This window comes from Poecilia formosa, unplaced genomic scaffold, assembly GCF_000485575.1.
Source record: "Poecilia formosa unplaced genomic scaffold, Poecilia_formosa-5.1.2 Scaffold340, whole genome shotgun sequence".
NCBI lineage: Eukaryota > Metazoa > Chordata > Actinopteri > Cyprinodontiformes > Poeciliidae > Poecilia > Poecilia formosa.
In genome coordinates, this window is record NW_006800279.1 from 55,082 (window position 1) to 77,914 (window position 22,833).

Below are 22,833 nucleotides of genomic sequence, written 5' to 3' on the forward strand. Positions count from 1 at the left end.
GAACTAAAAACCAACCGATGTAAAAACATATTGTACATTTCTGGAAATAAGGTTGCTTTCTTTCTGGCACAAGGGGGTCGAGGGCCCAATAAAACCCCTGCCCCCCAGTTTCAGTCAGACTGGAGCTTTTGTTGCATCCTGCAGCTTGTCGCCATAACAGCGAGAATGAGTGTGAATGGGTGTGACTGGAAACAACTGGTTTTATTATGGGGAGTCTTTGATGGGTTTGAAAAGCGCCAAATAAGTTTGACATCACTTCATTGTCTAACCTAAAATTTATAAACGTAGTGATTTTTTTCTTATTTTCAAACAATGTAGAAATAGCAAATGTTTTGTTTATAATCAAAATATGGACAAATCTAATGAAACTTACAGATTGGTCGTCCATTTGCATAGATTTCCATCCTCAAGTCATCCTTGATTAGACAAAAAATCCTAAAAAAAAAAAAAGTACTGGTACACATGTGGAGTAAATAAATAAATCTTTTACATTACTTCAAACAATTTGAGATTTGTCTTATGGGGTTGAAGAAGCCGAAACCTGCGAGTCAGAGGGAGTCGGATGTGCTGAACTCTACCGCTGTCCCTTCTCTGTTAAGCATATCGAAAACCGATTCCTCCTCATGGACAGACACTCCACATGTACCACCAAGAAAGCATATGCGAAATATAATGTGGCTTTGTATTCAGCAAGGCTTCTTCCTTGTTGAGTAGGCTTCCAACTCGTGCCGGTACCAGAGTTCATGCAAATGTTAACTCTTAGCAGCTTTAGCCAGTATCGTCACAATGGTATATTCCATTTTATTCTTGAGTTGAAACACACTGAAACACTTTCATCTTTGTCACACAGAACCCATCTTCCTCCTGGCCAGTACGGTGGTTGGACATCGTGTGCTGTTTATACTCCCACAAATCAATTGAACAGGTGAGCATGGCACCATCAGGGTCTGGAGATGCTGTGCCAGGATGAACTAGGCTCACCAAAAATTCTCTTCCTGACCTCTTAGCTGAATTTGTTTTATTTGTCTGTGATGTTTGGCAAGGAGGCTGTTTGGTTTAAGTATTGCCTTAAAATGCATACAGAGATGTGACTCCGATGAAGTCCGGTGTCGTGGCTCAACCTATCAGAAGCTTGCTGAGAGAAAAATGTTCATCTGGACATTTCCTAACTATTAAAGTTTCAGTGTTGTTCCAAATTGAAAAGCGGGGAAAAATATTCTGTAAGAAAACAGCTAAGTCGTTACTCTGGAATTTCACAAATATACATTTTGATACTCATAAATGATCTAAGTTACTCTCACTTAATGTTAGACAGTGAGGGGAAAATTTTTTTTTTTATTTTTTTATTATTTATATAAATATTACATTATTGTATTTTCACAGCTCTACAGTGATTTTGATGGAGATTTTTGAAAGCCTGCACTGCACCTCCAAACTCTTTTCAGACTTTTGTAAACTACGCTTTACACAGAAAAAGGGTTGGTAGATTCTTAGTTTGAATTCTGCCCACGGTTTTGGTTATTATGTTCCTTTCTATAGATGGAGGACATCAGAGACAACTCTTTATTGGTTTCCAATGGATGCCTGACTTGACGGTGGGATTTCAGGCATTGCTCTATTTTATTCAATATGTGTCTTCAAATGTGTTTTTTAACAAGAGAGAGAAATGTCCATTCTGGAAACACCAGATCCTTCCTCATTTTCTCTGAAATTTTACTCAATTGAAACTACTTCTTTTGTGTTTAATGTTTTTGTGGCATGGTCTAAAACAGACTATGCTAACTCTGCTACGGTTTGGTCCTGCTGCACTTGGGAAAATGATTCCATCTCGCACTTGTATAAAATATTCTCATGTGGGCTGTAAACAGTCAGTTCTGTTCTGTCATAAATGAACATAGTATCACCCACATTTCGTAGATTTTTAGCAAAGGATCTGGCAGGAAATCCTATTGGAACAAATGCTTTTCAGGGTCTTTTCCCACTTTCTCATTTAATTAGTTAATAAGTTAAGCAATTTTTGAAGGGGAAGCAGAGTGAAGAGGCTCTGTAGTTTTTTTTTTTCTTTCTGGTCCAAAAATGCTACATGTGAAAAACTCCAGTGTTTTTGTTGTGTTGTGGTGCTTTAAGGTGCTGGATTCTCATGGAAGAAGAGGATCTTTCGTTACTAGTGCTTGTTACCGTGTTATTCCTCAGATTCTCTGTAGAACCCAAACCCTTCCAAAAATGTAATAATTACAGGATTGGATGTACACTTTCACAGTCCCCTCATAAGACCTGAGCCCGAAGGGACCATGTGATGGGAGAAAATGTGTTGGTGGTCTGCAGCACTGGCAGCCTTCATGCATACACACATGGATACACACATTCAGGATCCTAACCCCCTTCCCCCAACATCCTGCTAATTGGACCAGGGGTAAAAAAAAAAAAAAAATAGGTGGGGGTAGAGTGTGTGATTGTGACATCTCTTTTTAAAAAAAACCCAAATGTTCCAAAGACATAAAATAGCCTCCATATCCTCTGTTACTTGACCGGCCAATGTGTTGGTGGTCTGCAGCACTGGCAGCCTTCATGCATACACACATGGATACACACATTCAGGATCCCAACCCCCTTCCCCCAACATCCTGCTNCAAATGTTCCAAAGACATAAAATAGCCTCCATATCCTCTGTTACTTGACCGGCCCCTGTGTTTAAGATTCAGACGCTAATCCTAAACTTTTATTGTATATCATCTCTGAATCCAGTTTGTGTCCCAGTTTCATGCTGTTCTGTGCTGCAGGCGTTAGTAAATTCTTTTTAGCGTTGCAGAGTTTAGAGTCCAATAGTTCCCGTTGCAGAGATAAACGAGACAAACAACTCTGCATGGTCAGTCTCTGTCAGATGCATGTCGGGGAGAACGGCAGGTCACCTGGAGAAAACTGCTGACCGGTAAAACATGGCCTCTCTTACAATGAGATGACATTACCAACCGTGGCACACCGTTTTATTACACGGCTATAATCAAGAATATTTGGTCATTAATAGCAAATTTCAATGAAGCCACTGAGAAGCCTCTTACAACTTTGAAAATTTAACGATGCGTCACCTAAACTAATAATAATTTTTCCTCTCTGTGTTGCCTTAAAGAAAACGGAAACTCCTGGAGGTGAGCTTGTGAGACGTCTCAGTCGCTTTCAAAGACACAACCGGAACCTAATTGCACATTTTTTTCTTGAGCGTTCACAGAGTATTGATTGATGACAATGAGGTGCTGCTGCTCAGATCCTTGAAGTACTGAACAAAAGTTGAATTTAAAAATTAGTTTAAAAACCTCAGTTTTTGTGCAGTAAAATAAAAATATTTTTGCAACTTACTTCTAGTGCTTATAAATTCTGTCAAATCACAACTTCACTGAGTGAAAAATAAAATCTGTGGATTTATTGTATGTGTGAATAAGGTTAATCCTGTGCCATGTTTGGTCAGGATAAAGGCGATGTAAGGTTTCTGCTTCGATTAATGAAAAGATTGTGAATGTTTGTTTAAAAAAAAAAGTGAAATTAGGAGAAGGAGGTTCACAACAAATCAGCTGCCTCTCTCGATACTTTTTAGGGATTTATTGCAATGATGAAGAATAAGAAAATAAACATTGTGGACAGTTCTTTTATTCACCAGTGCAGATAATGGTAGTAGCAACACTGAAAGCCTTGTCACGAAATCAGGAAAAAAAAAAAAAAAAAAAAAAAACTACGGCGATTGGGAGGAGGGGATTTTAAAAAGAGAAACGCCAAATTCCACTCAAATTGTCACCTTGGCTTTTGCATTGTGGGAAATCTAAAATTAAAACCCTCACTGTTTTGACAATTAGCCAATTTGCGCAGGTCTACGAGTGAGGAGACAAAGGCAGCGTGCGGCTGCACCTGCCCCATCTTTGGAGGCCGTGGTGGTGGATGAGTGTTGGTGTTTGTGTGTGGCGATGGTGGGGGTGGAGGTGGGAAGGATGGGTGTGTGTGTGTGTGTGTGTGTGTGGTGGGGGTGGAGGGGCTGCAAAGCAATCTTCCTCACACATCATTTGTAGAAATTCCAACTATTTCCTAATTCAAGTCTCCAATGGGAGATGTTGCAGCTTTTCCCTCGTGAGAATCTTTTAATCTTTTGAACGTGTGGCTGTTAAAAGTATTTCGGCACCTCGTTGTCTGTTTGTGTTGAGACACTTTTTCCACCAATATCTAGAGAAGTTAAAAAAAAAAAGGAAACTTTTCTCTTCTAAAACTCTCTTTAAATTTTCTAATGGCTGTCACGTCTTGGTTCCTGGTACTTCACGTTTTAACTCGTCGAATGGTGATCTTTGTAATCTGACGAGCTTTGACTCTCAGCCCCGTGCCTTTACTCACTCACTGTTTCCTGTTGGTGAAAGCAGCAATCACATCAGCAAACCACGCTAAGAGCTTCCTCACGAGGCTGCTTTATACGAGGTAAAACAGTCATGAAATGCATCATAACATCATCTGCAGCGACACGTATGGAAAAAAAAAGACACTTTGTAGCCATTTACATATCATATAGGCACATTTGTATAACACGTTTCACAAATTTTAAGATATTTCACAACAACAGCACCAATAACCTTTAGATTGATTTATCAACCACACTAAAACATTCATCCATACATTACTTTCCCAACTATACAAATCATCAATTAATTAGAGATGTCAATATTTTACAATAAAATAACAACTTTATGGTACAATTCTCAATCGGTGTTTTTACACAACAGTAGTAGCACTCGTTCTCTTGTCTGAACTTCAACTTTATTTTTTGTTTGTTTTGGTTGTTTGTTTTTTTTGTTGTTTGTTTTTTTCCAAACAGGAGATGGGGTTACATCGTGGAAAACCTTTCCTCCAAAACGACGCTGCTTACATTTTCTCCTCTCAGATGTCTGCTCCTGTCACTGGCACAGAACACACACCTGCATTAAACTCAGCAACACAGTGGGGTAAAAATAGCATTTACAAAAAAAAGGGGGGGGGATCTTTTAGGTGTACTGCATTTTGGTGGCAAAAAATTGAACAGTGAAGAGTATGCTGTTAAAATCTTCACAAAACAACAGAAAGATAACAGTGAACATTCCACATGATCACACTGTCTCTACAAGCTGATTCATCCTGAAGTGTTTGAAAATCCAAGCTGCGTCTGTGCGTCAAAACCGCTGGATTATGAGTTTGAGACTGGCTGTGCAGCAGCTTTCACTTAGAGGTGCTTTCCTCCTCCCTCAGAAACTCCCGCTTTATTCATTCATGCTGCCGCAAATAGGTTTTAAACGCTCTGATGGGCTCACTAGATCACACAAGCTGCTGCTGCTCGGCTATTTCTGCCCTGTGTCTTCTCGCCTCGACGTGTTGCATCGAACCAACAATTCCAACGGATGAAACGCAGTTTAGATAGGTGCCAATTACCTTAAATATTCTACTGCCTGTCTGAGACAGCAGCGTAAAGCGCTTGCTTTAACTGGCCTGGACCTTTTATGCTTCACATTGGCTGTGTTAAATCAGAATATGTAGCAAAGAGATAATTTCTTTAACCAAAAAAAAAAAAAAAAAAAAAGTACAAATTTTTGCATCCAACTCCGCCTGCCTTTTCTGTTTCCGTATAGACATTTGTGTGAAGATTTGTGCAAAATCCTTTCACTGACATCCATTTTTTTGTTTGACGAGCGAATGTTGTTTGATTTCTCCGTTCCTCCTTCGCTCCTTGTACAAGGTGCCAGATGTGCGGGAATACATAAGCTTGTTAGAGAAGGTGACACTGACAAATGACAGACACTTGGTAAAACCAAACAAAGACAGCTAATAAAACTAATGAAACGCTTCCAGAAGCAAACAGGAATCCGTACGAGAGCAAAACCACAAACCATCATTCCAGAGTCTTCTTGTCCATGGATTCTTTGCCATTGGTCCTCGAGTAAGGCTCAAAGGCAGAGGAGCTCAGGTAGCGTGCAGAAAGCTCATGCAGGTTGCCTGCCAGTGAGCCAGCCATAGACAGGGGATTGGACGAAATGCGGGTGGCCACGCCACTGAGAATGGACGGCATTGGGAAGCTGAAAAAGCCGTGAGCGGACGGCGGGCTCTGCAACCCCGCCACCGTCCCTGACGAGGTGACGGCAGGCAGGGGAGGGCTGCCGCCTGCCGTCCCAGTGCTGCCTCCGCTGCTGCTGCTGCTGCTGCTACTGCTGCTGTTGCTGGCCATGGCGATGGAGGGGGGGCGCAGGGCAGAGCCGCAGTGGGGCAGGAGGCCCGGCAGGCCCGGAGGAGTCAGCAGCCGCCCCTGCTCCAGCAGTCTGAGCACGCTGCAGGTCGCGGCCGTCTCCGAAACCACCGAGCGCAACTCCGAGTCCTTCCCCTGGTCCTTCTTCTGCTTTGTGCGTCGGTTCTGAAACCAGACTTTTACCTGGAGGAGAACACGAAGGAAGAGCAGTCAGAAACATGCCGTTGCAGATACTTGAGAAACACGTAGCAAATATGTTGGTAACTTTACAGCAGGCTGCCCCGGAAGTGTTCACACTCAACACGGCTGTACTGCAATTTCACAATCTGATCATCTTCAAGGATGTAGATGTTTGACTGATCAGTGTACCCACAGAGTCCACTATAACACTTTATACTTTATTTGTATTTCTCCACCATCACATTCTACAAAGAGCCTTTAAGTACTCACTAATGTATGTAATAGTAGTTAAGCACAAATGCAGGCCCTTCCATACATAGGAGGATTGTATGCAGTAAAAACAAACCAGTAGGAATTGACCTAATTCCCTCCCAGAGGTAGAAAACCTATTGTAGGAAATTAATTCAATCAAAACTTGCCTAGAGATGTCCTTTCACATGCTAACCACCTCTTAATTTGATCAGCCAAAAATACAACAAAGGTTTACGCGTGGCTTGAGATCCAAACTCCCCGTCAGCTCGTGATAACACACACACACACACACACACACACACTCCCTTCTTCCCTGGGCTGGGGGGAGGAGGTACATTTACAGCTGAAGCAGTTCATCCAAATGTCTGCAGTTAGAAGCTCTGATGAGGTTGCTACACTTTTTAGGGTGGTGAGAATGCTGAAATGTATAACGTGGTGAAATTAAGATCAGTATTTTCAGCTGAAGAGGTAAATGTTACTTCTTAAACTGGTCATGTTAAAGAGGTCATTTTTAGTTATTTCATGTGTTTTTTAATTTTGAGTGCATTCAATTCTGTGCCCCACATTTATAGCACATTCAAAAACCTGATGTTTAGAATTTGTTTCGTTTTATTATGCTTTTATATTTAATTAGGAAAACATGTGATATGTTATATTTGTGTTTATGTATTTCTTAAACACATTAAAACTTTTGCTTGAATAAAATTGAATTAGTAGCTGATCAGTCAAATTTAGGTCTCTCTAAAATGTGCACAGTTTAGTGTTAAGAGTATCAGAGTGAAACAAATACTGCATTTTCATTCGTTAATATTTTGTTCTGGTGCAAAAAAAAAAAAAAAAAAACAAAAAAAAAAAAAAGGGGGCAACTAACAGCAACCACCTGGCACGGCTACGCCACTTAGCCAATCACACTGGAATATTTTCCACTTCTCTTCAGATGTGACTTCACTCTTCACAGGCTGTGGGGGAACCAGAGGGGCCTGCTGCTCGCTCTGTTCGAGACGTAGAAATCACTCAGAAGACGCTCCGAAGGAAAAAACACAGCATAGCCTGGTAGGTTCATGTAAAGATAATTAAGTGTGTACAGGAAATGGCGGTCATTCCTCCATATAATGGCCTCTTAGCGCCAAAGAACAAAACACTAATTTTGCCACCTTGTTATTAAAAGGCATTTCGTCGGGACAAGAAGCAGATGCTGAGAGAACATCCTGGCTTTGTCCTGTCTAAATTAGGAGCAAAGGTTGTTTTTTTGTTTTTTTTGCCTTTTGTGAGCAAAAAGAACTGTCTTTACACTCCACACTTACTTAGAATACGTCTGCTAAAAGCAACCGCTAAATGAAAAATAGGAAATGTTAAAGCTCTAAAAAAAAAAAAAAAGTTTAAGGAAACAGTTGTAAGTTCACCCTGACGGGGTTGTTAATGAGGGTCGATTGTTTGCTGTCGCCTGTTGTTTTGGTAGAATGGGCTGACCTTACGCAGACCTTTTCTCAAGGTCAGGCTTCTTCAGTTCTGCTGAAACACATTAACCCCAAAGGCCAAGCCACTGATTACGGCGCTGTTAGCAGCTTTCAGCAACAAAAGAGTTTCATGAAATACAAAAATAACAAATAAAAAAAAAATTATCAAATAATTACAAATGTTTTATCACTTAAAAAAAAAAAAAACCTTGACAAAGTAGCCCACGTTGCAGAGAATGACCAGATAATAGCGATGATGAAGTCAGTGCTCTTCACCAACAATTAATCCCGGGTTAGATGGATGCTGCTAGACTCTACATGAGTGCAAAGTTTTACATGACCGTAGTCTCTCTTAAAATCTTGTTTGTTTTTAGCCAGAAACATTAACAACAAACTACATAACCGTATGAACAAAATGCTCCAACGAAAAATAGACACACTTGTCAAAAATACTTTAAGAAGGTGCAAAGCTGCGCCTTCTTAAAGTATTAAAGTAGGTGCAGCTTGCAAATGTAACGTAACGTATGAACTCAGTTGAGCCACCAGAAAGGTTGTTGTTTTTTTTTTAAACACAAGGACACGAGGAATTCTTGTCCCGTTAGTACCAAACTGAAATTTGAATAACCTATCTTTATATTACAAAACAGTTGCACATTAAAGGAAGAAAGCTCCTTTAAAGACAAATATATATATTTTCCATTTAAAAACAGAGAATCTGTGTGCTGTTTGGTGCAAGAAAGAAGAAGAAAAAAACACAAAGGAAATGGCTTTTGTTTCATGTTTTGATTTTTCCGCCTCTCTTTAGTTTAACATTTCAAGACAAAGAAATGCAAGTGATAAGAGAAAAAAAAAAAAGAAAAAAAAAAAAACGAAAAGCAAACAAACCTGAGTTTCAGAGAGATTGAGCTGACGGGCCAGTTCGGTCCGCTCCCTCCCGACCACATACTGACACCTCTGAAACTCCATCTCTAAGCGGTAAAGCTGCTCTGCAGTGAAGGAGGTGCGCGTTCGCTTTGGCCGGTCCAGATCCAAACCTTTTGGCAGGATGATTTCTCGGATAGAGCCTTTAGCATCTGCAACATGGAGAACTTTGAATCAACAACAAGAACTCAGATAACAACTGATTTTAATGTGTATTAATATTTATATTATTATTATTATTACAACTACTACTAAAACTGTCCTGAATATAACCAAATAAAAAGTCTAATATGAAGTAATTTGAGCCTTTAACTGTCAATAAAGTCTTTCTAAACAATTTTTAAATTGCAACTTTGGCTTAAGGAGAAGCATAAGGCATATAAAAACAATAAAAATACAAAACCCACCTCGTTACAGAAATATTTACAAAATGAAAGCAACAAGAAAAATGAGACCTATACAAATATGTTTACATTCTTTGTAAATATATTCTTTGATACTCTAATTAATATGTGTGCTGTAAAATACTGTAAGAATCTATCATTAGATTTTCAGTGATACTTAAAAATGTTCACATTTTTTCACTTCATGTTTGCTCCAAATTTATTTATCAGTTTTTATTCATGATTATTAAATCCACTGGTATCAGAAGGTGGACGTCTGCAAACAAAATACAATGGACAAAATGCTTTATAGATGTTTTCGCCCTAAAAATAAAGCCTTGTTGGTAAATTCAAATAAATGTTAGCCTGAATAAAATTGCTTTCTGACCCACTGACCTTATTCAAATTAAATGAATAATTTCTTGTCATTGAAAATATATAAATATAAAGTATTACAGAATATTTTAAAGCATTTTATTATTGGGTACAGTTCATTGAGATTTATCCTGCTGGAATTGAAAGACACTACATTAATAAATGCGCAAATAATGCTAAGAAAATTATAATAATCAGGATAAATTATGTGTGATAATTCAAGTTAAATTATATCAACTAATGACCTCGATAAGACAAAAAAGTTTCAGAACCTATATAAATCCTGTTTTATCATTTAAATAAAACTCAGCCCACAAAACTGAAATTAGTTTTATCAAGAATTCATCTATAGACATATTGCTTTTTAAAATTAAATTAATCAGTAAAGTTTCCAAAACATTTTTCTTTTTCTTCTTTCTTTGACTGATTTCTATTTTACTTAGTTTACGAGTCACATCAGATTCTATTAACACCTTCAGTTTATTTTAGTAAGGCTTTAAATTTCAGCATTTTTTTTTTTTTTTGACTGTACTTTGGTTTTTGGAGTGTGAAAACCACACAGTTTCTTAAATCTAAACTGAGCTGACAAACAGGACTATCGACAATCTAAAGAGAGAAAACACTAAGTGTTACCTCGGACAAGGATTCTCCGACAGTAGTCGGGATCCCCCGCGTTCCCCCTGTTTTTCTCACAGTTGTCCATGTTCCCAGACGGTGAAAAGGAATCCTGCTGTTCCTTAAGGAAGCCTTTGGATAGGTTGCCTTGGGAATCTTTACTGTCCTTTGCCTCCTTTAGTCTGTTCTTCAGTAGCATTGCTTCTGTCTCTTGGTTGTACCTAACCTCCATGCTCGGATTATCCTCCTGGACCGGAGGCTCGCCTCCTTTTGTCAGGTACAAAAAAAAAAGAAAAAAAAAAAAAGAAAGATTTCAGAGGATGCGGTACTGTGAATTGTCACTGACCAAACTCCCTTATCCAATAATCATGGACTTCTCAGTGAAACTCAACAGTAATTTAGTGCCCCCCTTTCCTCATTACATAGATGTCGGGCTGATAGATTATCTCCAAATAATCGTAGCGATGGATGCACACTCGCTGTTTCAACTGATTACAGTAATTTTGCTGCCTCCACATTAGTGTAACCTCATGAATACACTAAACTGTCGGTGGAAATAGATCAGGTCTTGATAGAGGGTTTTGCTCGTCCCGTCCCCTCGGCTTGCCAGTTCTCAGCCCATGGAATCAAGACAAATGACTGGCCTTGTCTTGCAAACCGCGCAACCTTGGATACACACACACAATCACCGAGGTAAAAGTCTTCCAGAGCCGATAAAAGTTCCCAGGCACTTCATTCCTCCATCTGCAGAGTGCAGGCAGACATTTTCCCCACCGACTTCCTTCCAGCACACCTGATTGTCACAGCATGTCGGCAAACTTTGATCCTGTTTTTTCTTTTTGGCAATCAGCGGAACCGTGCAATGTGTAGATCTCACCACTATGCCATTTGAGGAACTGGTAGAGAGCCAGAAGAGCAGAAAGCGAGAAAGAGATGGAGGAGGTGGGGTGGGGAGAGAGATAGAGACAGAGAGAGAGCGAGAGAGACGGAGAGAGAGGAGATAAGTAAAAAGGATGACTAACAAATCCTCATTGAGCAAAATGTATAAAGGTGATGGCAACCCAACCTGCTCCTCCGCCACAGCAACGCCGGATTCCCCTGAAACTGGAACTGTATCAAACTTCCTCTTTTTCTTTCCCTGCCATGTGTTCAGTGAGAGAAAACCAGCAGCATCCTGTCAATGCCTCGCCCTGCAGTGTTCCTATAAGACTGCACCCCCGAAGCCGCACTCGGCTCTTATAATCTTAACCTGCATATTTTAAAGCGAAGAATAGAGGAACAAAACTTGTCATTAGTGCCTAGGCTGTCTCCACTCCCGAGCTCACATGTATACCCCTGGAATGGCCCCTGCCTCTCTCTTCCACTCACCCTCCAGCCCACAAACCACTCACCCAACCACCAACTCTTAGCTATTTTCATTGTCAGTGCAACAATAACTCTGAACACAGCAGTGGCCAGTAATCCAATAAGACCATTGATTAGGCCACAATGATTCAATTCAAAGTGGTGGACTAGTGCAAGGAACGGTCTCTTGCCCTTCTTGTCACCTTAGCTGGCAAAAAGCCCTCTTCAAGCTGCACCCCTCCTTGAGTGCCATTCATTGCTTTATGGGAAACGGAGAGGAAAAAGAGTGAAAGATGGCAATTATCTAATTGGACTATTAACAAACAAATCTGTAGTGTGGCTGCCCGGCAGCAGTCTCAAGGTGGGTTTAAGGCCTGCTGGCCTAACTTTATTCACGCTCTGTTTTGGGGGTCTGGTGCACGGAGTGGAGCAGGGGTCTTTGTTACAGAAAGGTAAAAAGAAAGCTAAATAGGGAGCGACTGAGGGAGAAGCGAGCTCCAGTCTGGGAAAAACAATGAGGACGCACCATCTTTCCCTGTAAGTGTTTTACAACAGTTGAGAAGAAAAAAGAAGACTCTACATCCCAAAAAGTCTTACACTCTGACAGCATGAAGAATACTGTTAGTATCTATTTGTATTCAATACATTCTAATGAGGAGACCTTTAGAAAAATACAACCCTTAAGCAGTTATTAATCATACTTGTCATTGTTTTTCAGTATTAAAAATGTTTGTTTTTTATCATACTAATGCATAGACAATCCAGTGATTGTCTATACCCTCTCAACTTTACAAGGGTGCTAGAGCCTATCTGCCATAGTCATTGGGTTAGAGACAGTAAACCCAGGAGAGGTCAGCTGATATAACAGTCTAATCTTTATTGTTGTGTTTTCATTAGCTTTAGGCAGAAAATGATCATATTTAGCATAAAGGTTTAAAAAAAAATGTCAGTCAATGTGTGTAGTTATCCTATGTAATGTGCTTCATTTAGTGAATTGAGTTGTTGAAATAAATTAACTTTTCAATAATATTCTAATATTTGGAATTGATCTGCGTATAATAGGTCAGCATTCATATACACTCACCAGCCACTTTATTAGGTACACCTGTTCAACTGCTCATTGACACAAATGTTGAATCAGCCACATGGCACCAACTCAATGCATTTAGGCATGTAGACATGGCCAAGAATATCTGCTGCAGTTCAAGCTGAGCATCAGAATGGGGAAGAAAGGTGATTTAAGTGACTTTGAACGTGACATGGTTGTTGGTACCAGACAGGCTAGTCTGAGTTTCTCAGAAATTCCTGAGCTACTGGGATTTTCACGCACAATCGTATTTAGGGTTTACAGAGAAAAAAAGAGAAAATGTCCTGTAAAAGGCAACAGTAACTCCAATAAACACTTGTTACAACTGAGGTATGCAGAAGAGCATCTCTGGGCACACAACACATCGAACCTTGAGGCGGATGGGCTACAGCAGCAGAAGACCACACCAGGTGCCACTCCTGTCAGCTAAGAACAGGAAACTGAGGCTACAATTCACATAGGCTCACCAAATATGGACAATAAAATATTGGAAAAACATTGTCTGGTCTGATGAGTCTCGATTTCTGCTGTGACATTCAAGTGGTAAGGTCAGAATTTGGCATTGACAACATGAAAGCATGGATCCATCCTGCCTTGTATCAACGGTTCAGGCTGGTGGTGGTGCAGTGGTGTGGGGTATACTTTCCTGGCACACTCTGGGCCCATAAGTACCAACTGAGCATCGTGTCAATGCCACAGCCTACCTGAGTATTGTTGCTGTCTGTGTCTATCCCTTTATGACCACAGTGTACTCATCTTCTGATGGCTACTTCCAGCAGGATAACGCGTGATGTCATAAAGCGTGAATTATCTCAGACTGGTTTCTTGAACACAACAATGAGTTCACTGAACAACTTCGACAGTCACCAGATCTCATTCCAATAGAGAACCTTTGGGATGTGGTGGAACGGGAGATTCACATCATGGATGTGCAGCTGACAAATCTGCAGCAACTGCATGATGCTATCATATCAATATGGACCAGATTCTCTGAGGAATGTTTTCAGTATCTAGTTGAATCTCTGTCATAGAGGATATAGGCAGTTCTGGAGGCAAAACGGGTTCCAATCTGGTGCTAGCAAGGTGTACCTAATAAAGTGGCCATTGGTTGTATATTTATATACTTTTTTTTTTCTTTTGTAGAGGATAACATCTGAAATTTTATTCAGAAAGAGCTGCAGTATCTTCCCTGAAGAGCTTCAAGTCACTGCTACATTTTTTTCTGCTCTCCTTATTTTGGAACCTTTGTAAATCAGGCCCTTATATAAAAACTTATTTATTAAATACATTGTAGAACGTTTTGCTTGGTAATGGCAAGTTCAAGATGTCTTTCATACGGAGAAACTACTCACACGTAGTTTCTCCGTATGAAACTACGTGTCATATGAAGTTTCTCCGTATGACACGTGTGAGTGTCATACGGATCTAGTTGCTAACACTAGATAAGTGTTAGCAACTTATCTAGTGAGTAGTTGCTAACACTCACTTGCTACTCATGTATTGACCAGGTGTGATTTTGACACATCACAAACTGTCTTCACATCTTTAAGATTCTGGAGGTCCCATGCACTCTGATCTTGAGTTATTTTGAGGGATTTTCAAAATAACTCAAGGGGTTGGTTTAGTGCATTGACTTGGTCATTCTAACAATTATACTTTCTTTCTGAAATATTAACTCAGTTTTTTGTTGTTTGTTTTTTTTTGGTTTCGTGTTTGGGACTCCTTTCAAATTCATATTCTTGCGTGATTTCCCTTTAATTATTTAATGCCTTCCAGTGACAATGTTGTGCGAGAGTCCACACCATGATGTTCCCACCTGCAAACTTAAGTTTGTAGGAGTGATGTGAGGCTACATTCTTCCTCCAAATACAGCAAATGCAAAGATATCCAAAGAGTTCAGCTTTGGTCTCATCTGACCACACTATACTTCCCTCATACTTCACTGGCTTGTCCAACTCTTCTGTACTGTTAATCAAACTTCTAGTCTTGAACGATGGATGTGCAGGGACACCGTTGTGGTTAACATTACTGTACCTGCCACTTCCGAGTCTTTCTGCAGATCGATGTGAGTGCTCCTTCACTGTTAGACAATTCTTTTGATCATTATTTTGAGTCTGCTAGGAATGCTAGCATGGCCACATATAACACCAGAGACACTGTTTTCCTGGAACAACAAGTTGTTTCTCATCTATTAGCACATTGAGCATCATGTACACAAGGTTGATTGACAGCACTGAGACCTTCCTCCTGGCTCTGATGGGTTGTTTTTGCTCTTCAGATGGCAATAGTTGCTGAGAGAAAACGTAGAGGATCTTGATCTTTTCACAGATTGTCTGTCTCATACCATACTGTCACAACATGATGGCCTTTTTAACATGTTAAAAACATGTTTTTAAAAAAGTTACATGCTGTACCTGTAAGGGTGACTTTCTACTGAGGTTGTTGTATGATTTTGCTGATCCCTGGAAGATCCAGTGAATAAATTGGTGGATTTTGACAAGCTAATACTTTTGATTCAGATATTTTTGATGAAGTAAACGTACAAAGAAGTGCTATTACTGAGCTCAAAGAAATGCTAAATGGCTTGTACTTCTATAGTGCTTTGTCAAGTCCAGAGGACCCCCAAGCGCTTTACACTACATTCTGTCATTCACTCATTCACGCACACACTCACACGTTGTAACCACAGCTGCCCTGGAGCAGTCTGACAGAAAAAAACTCACACAACTCTACAAACTAAACCATTAAAGAATTGTCCCCAAGCTTAGTGGCTATTGGCAACTTGTATCAAGGGCTTCATTATGAATAATGTCTCTTCATTATGAGAAAAATTCTTAGAAATTAAAATAACATTCCACTTACCTGCTTTTTGTTGTCCTGACGCCATTGTGTTCAAACTTACGGAGCCCCATAGGGGACATTCCCTCGCAATAAGTTTGCATTCCCTCTTAAAAAGCTTTTGCATTACCTTGAAAAAGGATTGAATTCCCACACAATACCTTTGCCTTCCCTCACAATCAAGTTCGAGTCGGTTCGTGCGGCATCTTGAATGTCTAAAGTCTTCGTGCTACAATATAAGGTTTTTGTAAGGTACGCTGATATCTAATTCTCGAGATATCTGAAGTTTTATCTCTTTTTCTTTAGGTGAGAAATGCACCCCAAACTTATGTGCAAAAGCAAAACAGGTCAAACGTGGGTGTTCCATCTCTTTCCATCTCATAAACAGAAACTTTCTGCAAGAAGGAAAAGGAAGAAAAAAATATAAAACTATTTGGACTATATATGAGTTATTTTCGTGGGGTAATAACGTCACCTGACAGTTTTGATTGTGTGTTTTTTTGTGTTTAAATGGTTTATAAAGGGTCATTTTCACGGACAGTCCCATCTCAACTTTACATAAACAAACATGAACAAGCAATGATAGTATTAGCCTTTTTAATATCAGTTCGTAGACTAGACTTAAGAATGTATAAACATGTTTTCACCGAGGCTCTTCAATGGTATCCGCAATTTTAAATTGATATTTGTTATCATTGCGGTCTGTGTACAAAATAGACCGTGGTGCATTTGCTAATTTATTGCAAGGCAACGCAACATTTACTACGAGGGAATGCAATGCCCATGTCCCCTATGGGGGTTTGTAAAAACTAACTCTGGACGAGGAACAGAAACAGTTTTAGAACGAAAGCTTATTGGGATCCAGTTATTTTTGACTAACTTGGCTTTCAGATACTTTTTGCTTTTTCCTCTTCAAACACATTAAAAAGATAACTAAAAATGTATGTTTACGTTCCAATTTTTAAAAATATGAAGAGGTTTTAAAAATGTATGTCTCAATGTGTTTTCCTACAAATATAAAATCACAGAGGTCTCTATTGCCCCACTGCTAGACCGACAGCGAGCCCATCCACAGACAAAGAGCTCTGCAAAAGTGACATCACCATAGATCAGCACTTATTCAGGAACATTATCCTCACTATTACAGGTATAATTCTAGCCCGAGCTTCCACAGCGTACCATAAAACGGTTGCCGTTTTTCATTACTTTCAAATTGGGCATAAGCAGTATTCTCTGAATATATTTATTGTTCCACCAAAATATTTGAATCTCCCCCTAATTCGCTCAGACATGGCTCAGCTGAATAATGGCGCAAAATTCCTGCTTATTTCTGCAGAGGAAATGGTTACTTTTGTCACAAGACCCGCTGAGATTCCAACATCTTTATAATTACGGCTCCGCTGCTGTGATTGTGCCACACGCAGTCACTTAAACACAGTCAGCAATTTCAGCCACTAGCGGTCTCAAAACAATAAAAAACAACACAATGACAAAATAGCCTGTGGTTATGGGAGTATAGTCTGCTACATCAGTTATGGATGAATATCTACCTGATGCCGCATGAGCAACAAATCCTGCTCGCAGAGACCAGGTCGTATTCCTGACACAATCGGCCGTGTTCGTTATTTCTGCATCATAATGAAACATTCATAACACTAACTAACATGTTGTCAGTTCAGAACTGACAGATTAGAGCACGAAATCTTGGGTTGCAAATGAGAGCAAACGCTCGGCGGGGCGGTCACACGTGTTCGCTTTCATTTTGGAATATCCAAACTTCCCTTATTAAAAACTAAGGAACGTTTACAATTTTAATATAACACAGTGTGAAATCATCCAGCATGGACTTCGCCATGCTTTGATGGCCAACAGAATGTGCTCCATTTGTTGCTTTGAGAAAGAAATTTTTGATTTAAATGTGCTCTGTTAGTTTTTACCCCCCATTTGCTCCAAGTTGGCTTTTAGTGGCCTTTTTAATAGAACCCAGGGCTACTAGGCACTTTTTTTTTTTTTGGCAAAACCGTTTAGGTTTTCTAATACAAGGTGGGTTGCTGTGAAGAGTGTAGGCCTTGGAAAGCCTCGGTGTGTGAATAACAACACGGTAACTCAAGATGAATGGTTTTATTCAAAGCCCTGCTTTACGTTTACAAATGTGCTGATTATGTTCCACAGTGAAAGAGCAAGCTGTTCTTGAACCCACTAAATAGAGAGCTGGATTTGCTCTGCAGTGGGTGGGAGTGGTGGGGGGGGGGGGGGGGGGGGGGGGGGGGGGGAGGTGTACGCAGACAGATGAGCTCAAAATTGTGGAGCGTTTTTTTTTTTCCACGACTGTGAGCATTTTTTTTTTTTTTTACCCGGCTTTTCTTTAGTTGAACATCTCCGTCGCCTTAAAAAATATTGCATACAGACACTAATGCTGCGGTGAAAATAGTATTTGCTAACAAGCACGGATCCATTGAGGCACTTGAAGTTTGCACTTTAGCATGAAATTCTGAACACTTTTACCAGCTCACCTCATAATTGGGATTAATTATTGTTTGTGTTGGTTAGGGCTGCTGATCTCAGGCCAGTGACCACTCCATTGTAATTCGGCTCTGAGGGTTCTCGGATAATCCTCTCAGCTAATGGCCAAAATAATAAGCACAAGCTGGCTGTAGCAGGGATTTAATGACGAGTGGCAGCATTTTGGTGTCGCGTAGTGGAGGGCTTCGCCAGGGCGCACGGAAATAATTTCACTGCAACTTTTGTGTACAGAGAGACAAAAAATGAACACGCTACCTCTACGACCACTATTGGAAAATCTGGAAAAGTATTCAGTATTTTTCTTATATAACAGAATAGAAATATCCTTTACTGTCCCATCAGTGGGGAAATTCAGGTCTATCCATAATAAACTGAAACTCTAGAAATGTTTATTATGGAGAATAAATACAAATGTGCTTTAGAAAGTTTTTCATCAAAAGGAAATTTGAAGCCCAATAATTATTCACAACACTGTATTATTTATATTAAAGATTATTTTAATTCAACCAAGAAGTTTGCTTCTGATAGGAGATGTGAGAGGTTTCAAAAGATAATAGGCATATAAAACATTAGAAAAAAAAGGGCTTTTTTTGTTTGACAGTTAATCCTTGGTAATGAGCTCCCAAGTCTTTGAGCTTTTGATCCTAGTCAAAAAGAAATATTTTGATTTTTTTTTTAATTTATTTATTTTTTATGAATACTTTAAGCCTTAATCTATCAGGAGTATGAGCAATTCTGGGCTTAATTCTTAATTTAACGTTGTAATAAAACTTGATTTAAAGTTTTGTTTTTTGTTTTTTTTAAGATTGTAGAAGCAACAGTGGCAGTACCATCTCATGTTCTGAAATAATTTGATGTTTTTCTAATGTGCAAATTATGACTGAACAAAAGACGCGAGTCAGAACCCAATCAGCATACAGCAACATGGAATAAAAGTCATTTTGTGAAAGCAGTGGTACGTCTTATAGGTCATTTGTATTTACATCATTATGTGTAATTTAGCTTATTTTTAGACAGAAAACATCTTGGAGCTATTGTACTAATCTGCTGTTGACATAGCAGTCGGCTTAAAACCTGCAACAAAGCTTTAGTAGTAATTGATTTTTTTTTCCTGTACATTTTCTGTGAGTAGTTTTAAATGACACTCCTTTGTCCCGCCGACAGCAGCAGTAATTGTCGCAGGTGTAATTTGAGCAGCTCCTTTGTGTCCCTGCTACAGTTTCGTCCCCGCTAGTCGCCGCGGCGCGCAACAAGACTGCGGGAGAAAGGGAACAAAAATCATCACGAACACTGGAAAATCAACATGTTTTTTTTTTTTTTTCATGCTCTACTTTTGCACTGTTAAAACTAACATGTGACAAAACACTCATTTCATTTCTTTTCTTTCTTTTTTTTTCCAAGTGGAGCTAATATATTGGGGAGTGTTTGGAAACAGTGCAAGCTTGACTCCAAAGCTGCACTTCACTCTGTTTAACATCCACTATTATTACTGTTGGGAGTTGAAGCTCTCGTGGTTAAAAAGTAGGTAATGAAGGGAATCACATTCCTAAAGGAACCTGTGTGTTAGAAGAGCTGCATGCTGTGTCAAGATTATCTGTGTCTGTTTTTGACTTGCAAAATGTACAATCTGATGGGTTTTCTTGGATGGAAAACTTTTTAAAACTAATTTAATTAATAAAATGAACTTAGTGCATTATTTGGTAAATTGTAGAGTACCTGTGATTGAATTTAAATGACTTTTTTTGAAAGTACCTTGAGATGGCGTGTGTTTAAACTGAATTTAACTACCAAAAAAAACAACAACAGCATTTTCAATTGGTTTTAGAATGATATGGTAAAACCATGAAATTAAAAGTCCTGCTGATGAGGAAAGTTGCAATTTAAACGTTTAAACTCTTGAAATTTTTCATTCCCCACCTGAGTTGGAGTCCGATTACAAAGCGACATTTTCACACAGAAAGCCGTTCAGTTTTAGACGGCATCATAAAAATAATAGACAAGCTGACGAGTGTGAGAGCACGGACCACCTCTGGTGACGGTGACTCAATCTGCGTGGAAATGTTGTAAAGTTATGCAAAAACAAACATTAAGGAGGAAGAGCAGAGCCCAACCTGTGAGACGTTCACAGCTTCTCTCCTACCAGCTGCACCCAGATCTGTAAGAATCATCGCAGCCGTTTGTCAGGATAACAAACGCGGGTCAGCGTTGGTCTGAACCCAAACACTTCAGCTCAACATGGCAAACATTCATTTGGATGATCTCACCTCTGGATTCTGCAGAGAGGATGGAAATATGTTAGTCGGTCACACGGCAGTGAGGCCTGAAGGAGACAAAAGTTGAGATTCTGCTTTAGGGATGGGAGATTTCATCAACATGCTGTTTTGTTTACAGCTAACGCAACAGTTTGTTTTTCTTCTTTTAAATTGTTCTGACTTCCCAGCCTCACCTGCATCATCCAGTCGTCGCTCCTCAGCTGCAGCCCGTCAACATCGGGCCACACCCCGGTGTAGCCAATCACAATGCCAGCCTCTTCTTATAAGGCCCTCCACCCAGGGCTCCATCTGCTCCCCGTTGAGCTTCAACTTGGCCTCCACCCCTTCTCCATTCTCATTCTCCCAGGTCGATCAGGCTTCCTTCATTCCTTCCTTCAGCCTCCACTCCACCACCAGTGTCTTGTGGGGGTGGGGGGAGACGTCTCTAATCCTCATCCTATAACTGCTCATCTTTATTGCAAAAACCCTTTATTTATTCATGTCAATAAAACTTTATAATTGCTGTTTTGTCTTTGTGGGAGTCTTTTCAGGTTGGGGTTAAATGAACAGAAACTAAAATCAAATACAAGATACATTTCTGTCCTTCAGGAACATAGTCAAAACTACAAGTATTTAAAAATGAAATACAACTGGAACTGGAAGAAAAAAGAGCACAGTGTTTTTATTGTTTTTTAAATAATTAAGCTAAGTGAAAGAGAAAAAGCAATTTGAAGGACTAGTTATTTTTTAGAGTTGTACACAAGGATTGTGTAAAGATTAGACAAAAATAGGAAACAGTAAAACTCCAGCATTAATAAAACAGTTACAGTGTTAAAAATAACAGAGCTTGATCTGTATCAGTAAGACTTAGAACGTTTTGGTACAATAATAACAGGAAATTTCTTCATTATCATTGCTGAAAAAAAGTAAAAGACAATGACAGAGGGAATTTCCATTTAGTTTGTGTTTTTAAAACTAACCAATCCTTTCTCCTGAGTTACAAAAAATACTTTTAATATTTGCATCGAAAAGGAATGTAAAAAATAACCATGGACAGCGATCTGAAACACTGAACCGGACGGAATTCTGGACACAAATCTATGGAGTCGTGTGACAGCCGTCCATCCACTCCCACATCCTCCCACTGGTTCCAGCACAGTTCAGGTACTTCATTAAAAAAAATAAATAAATAAAAACATTTCCTGTGAACACGATCAAGCCTGTGATTAGACTGCACCTCAACATAAAACGAAACGTGACGGAACACTATAGTGACACAAATTCTAGGTCACGACTAAATTATGTGCAGAACAGAAGCAAAGTTCAGAGAACAATGTTCACACAAAAGGAACGAGAGACGCTGGGAGACGAAATGGGAGTTAAACGCAGACGACGCGACACATGAGGTGTGGGAACGGCTCCAAGCTCTCCTGAATCAGACAAGCTGAGCTGCTAAATCGCTGTGACATGATCTGAACTTCTTTAGTTTGTCATGAGGCTCAAACTGAATTTTATTCAAACACTCATGGAGATCTGATATGCCGGCTTATCTGATGCCAGTGTTGCAATTTGGCTTCAAATGTGAGATTGTTTTTGATCAGTGTTCACTCTGGATGGAGGCAGAGCTACAATGGAGAAACCAGCCGAGGTTAGGATGTGGTGGCAGCGTTTAGGGGTGGGACACGGAAGGCGCTGGCTGCAGAACCCATCACTGCTGGGCGTGTTGACACCAAGTCTGACTTGGCGACTGTTATCACAACTGCTGCATATCTTCCTTGAGCTGCATTTGTTTAGCAACATGCACGTTCATTTGACACTGTAGAGCAAAATTTCAGCAGCAGCTAAGCCGAGCTGCCACTGACTGGATAACTGGGTCGGTATTAATAGTTGTATATTTACATGAAATGTGTCCTTTAATGTATACTGCTCAAAAAAATAAAGGGAACATTTCACTTTAATTTTGTGTGTGGCTCCAAATCCAGGCCTCCATTGGTTAATAAATTTGACTTCCATTGATGATTTTTGTGTGATTTTGTTGTCAGCACATTCAACTTTGTACAGAACAAAGTATTCAATGAGAATATTTCATTCATTCAGATCTAGGATGTGTTATTTGAGTGTTCCCTTTATTTTTTTGAGCAGTGTATTTGTCTGTCTATACCTGACTGTTTCTTGTGTCCCTCTGTGTCCATTTTGAGGTGTTTGGTCCTCCAGCTCCGCCTCACTTTTGTTCAGGGTCCTCCAGGACTATTATAAATATGAAGTTGTTCATTTCCCCTTCCCTTTTTGTTATTTGTTCCACTGGGAGGCAAGTTTTATAATCCATTGTCATCCTTTTAATTTACATTGTTCAATTTTTGTTTTT

The 22,833-nt window shown here is 39.6% G+C and overlaps 2 protein-coding genes and 1 long non-coding RNA gene across 3 annotated transcripts in view; 1 reads left to right on the forward strand and 2 right to left on the reverse strand.

The window, feature by feature from the left end:
- On the reverse strand, positions 1-21,303 carry LOC107833189 (uncharacterized). Its single transcript, XR_001658900.1, has 3 exons — positions 21,290-21,303; positions 15,581-15,584; positions 1-119 (listed from the first exon to the last, which is right to left on the reverse strand). It is a non-coding gene; the product is annotated as an uncharacterized LOC107833189 (long non-coding RNA).
- vax1 (ventral anterior homeobox 1) lies at positions 3,580-11,697 on the reverse strand. Its single transcript, XM_007573905.2, has 4 exons — positions 11,491-11,697; positions 10,443-11,320; positions 9,016-9,203; positions 3,580-6,424 (listed from the first exon to the last, which is right to left on the reverse strand). The coding sequence occupies exons 2-4, from the start codon at positions 10,654-10,656 to the stop codon at positions 5,891-5,893; spliced, it is 936 nt and encodes a 311-aa protein (XP_007573967.1). The 5' UTR covers positions 10,657-11,320; positions 11,491-11,697; the 3' UTR covers positions 3,580-5,890.
- The window catches only part of kcnk18 (potassium channel, subfamily K, member 18), a 22,873-nt gene continuing 13,991 nt past the window's right edge, over positions 13,952-22,833 (forward strand). Inside the window, exon 1 of the mRNA XM_007573907.2 lies at positions 13,952-13,962. The gene's annotated coding sequence lies outside the window, so the exon portion shown is untranslated. The remainder of the gene's footprint in view (positions 13,963-22,833) is intronic.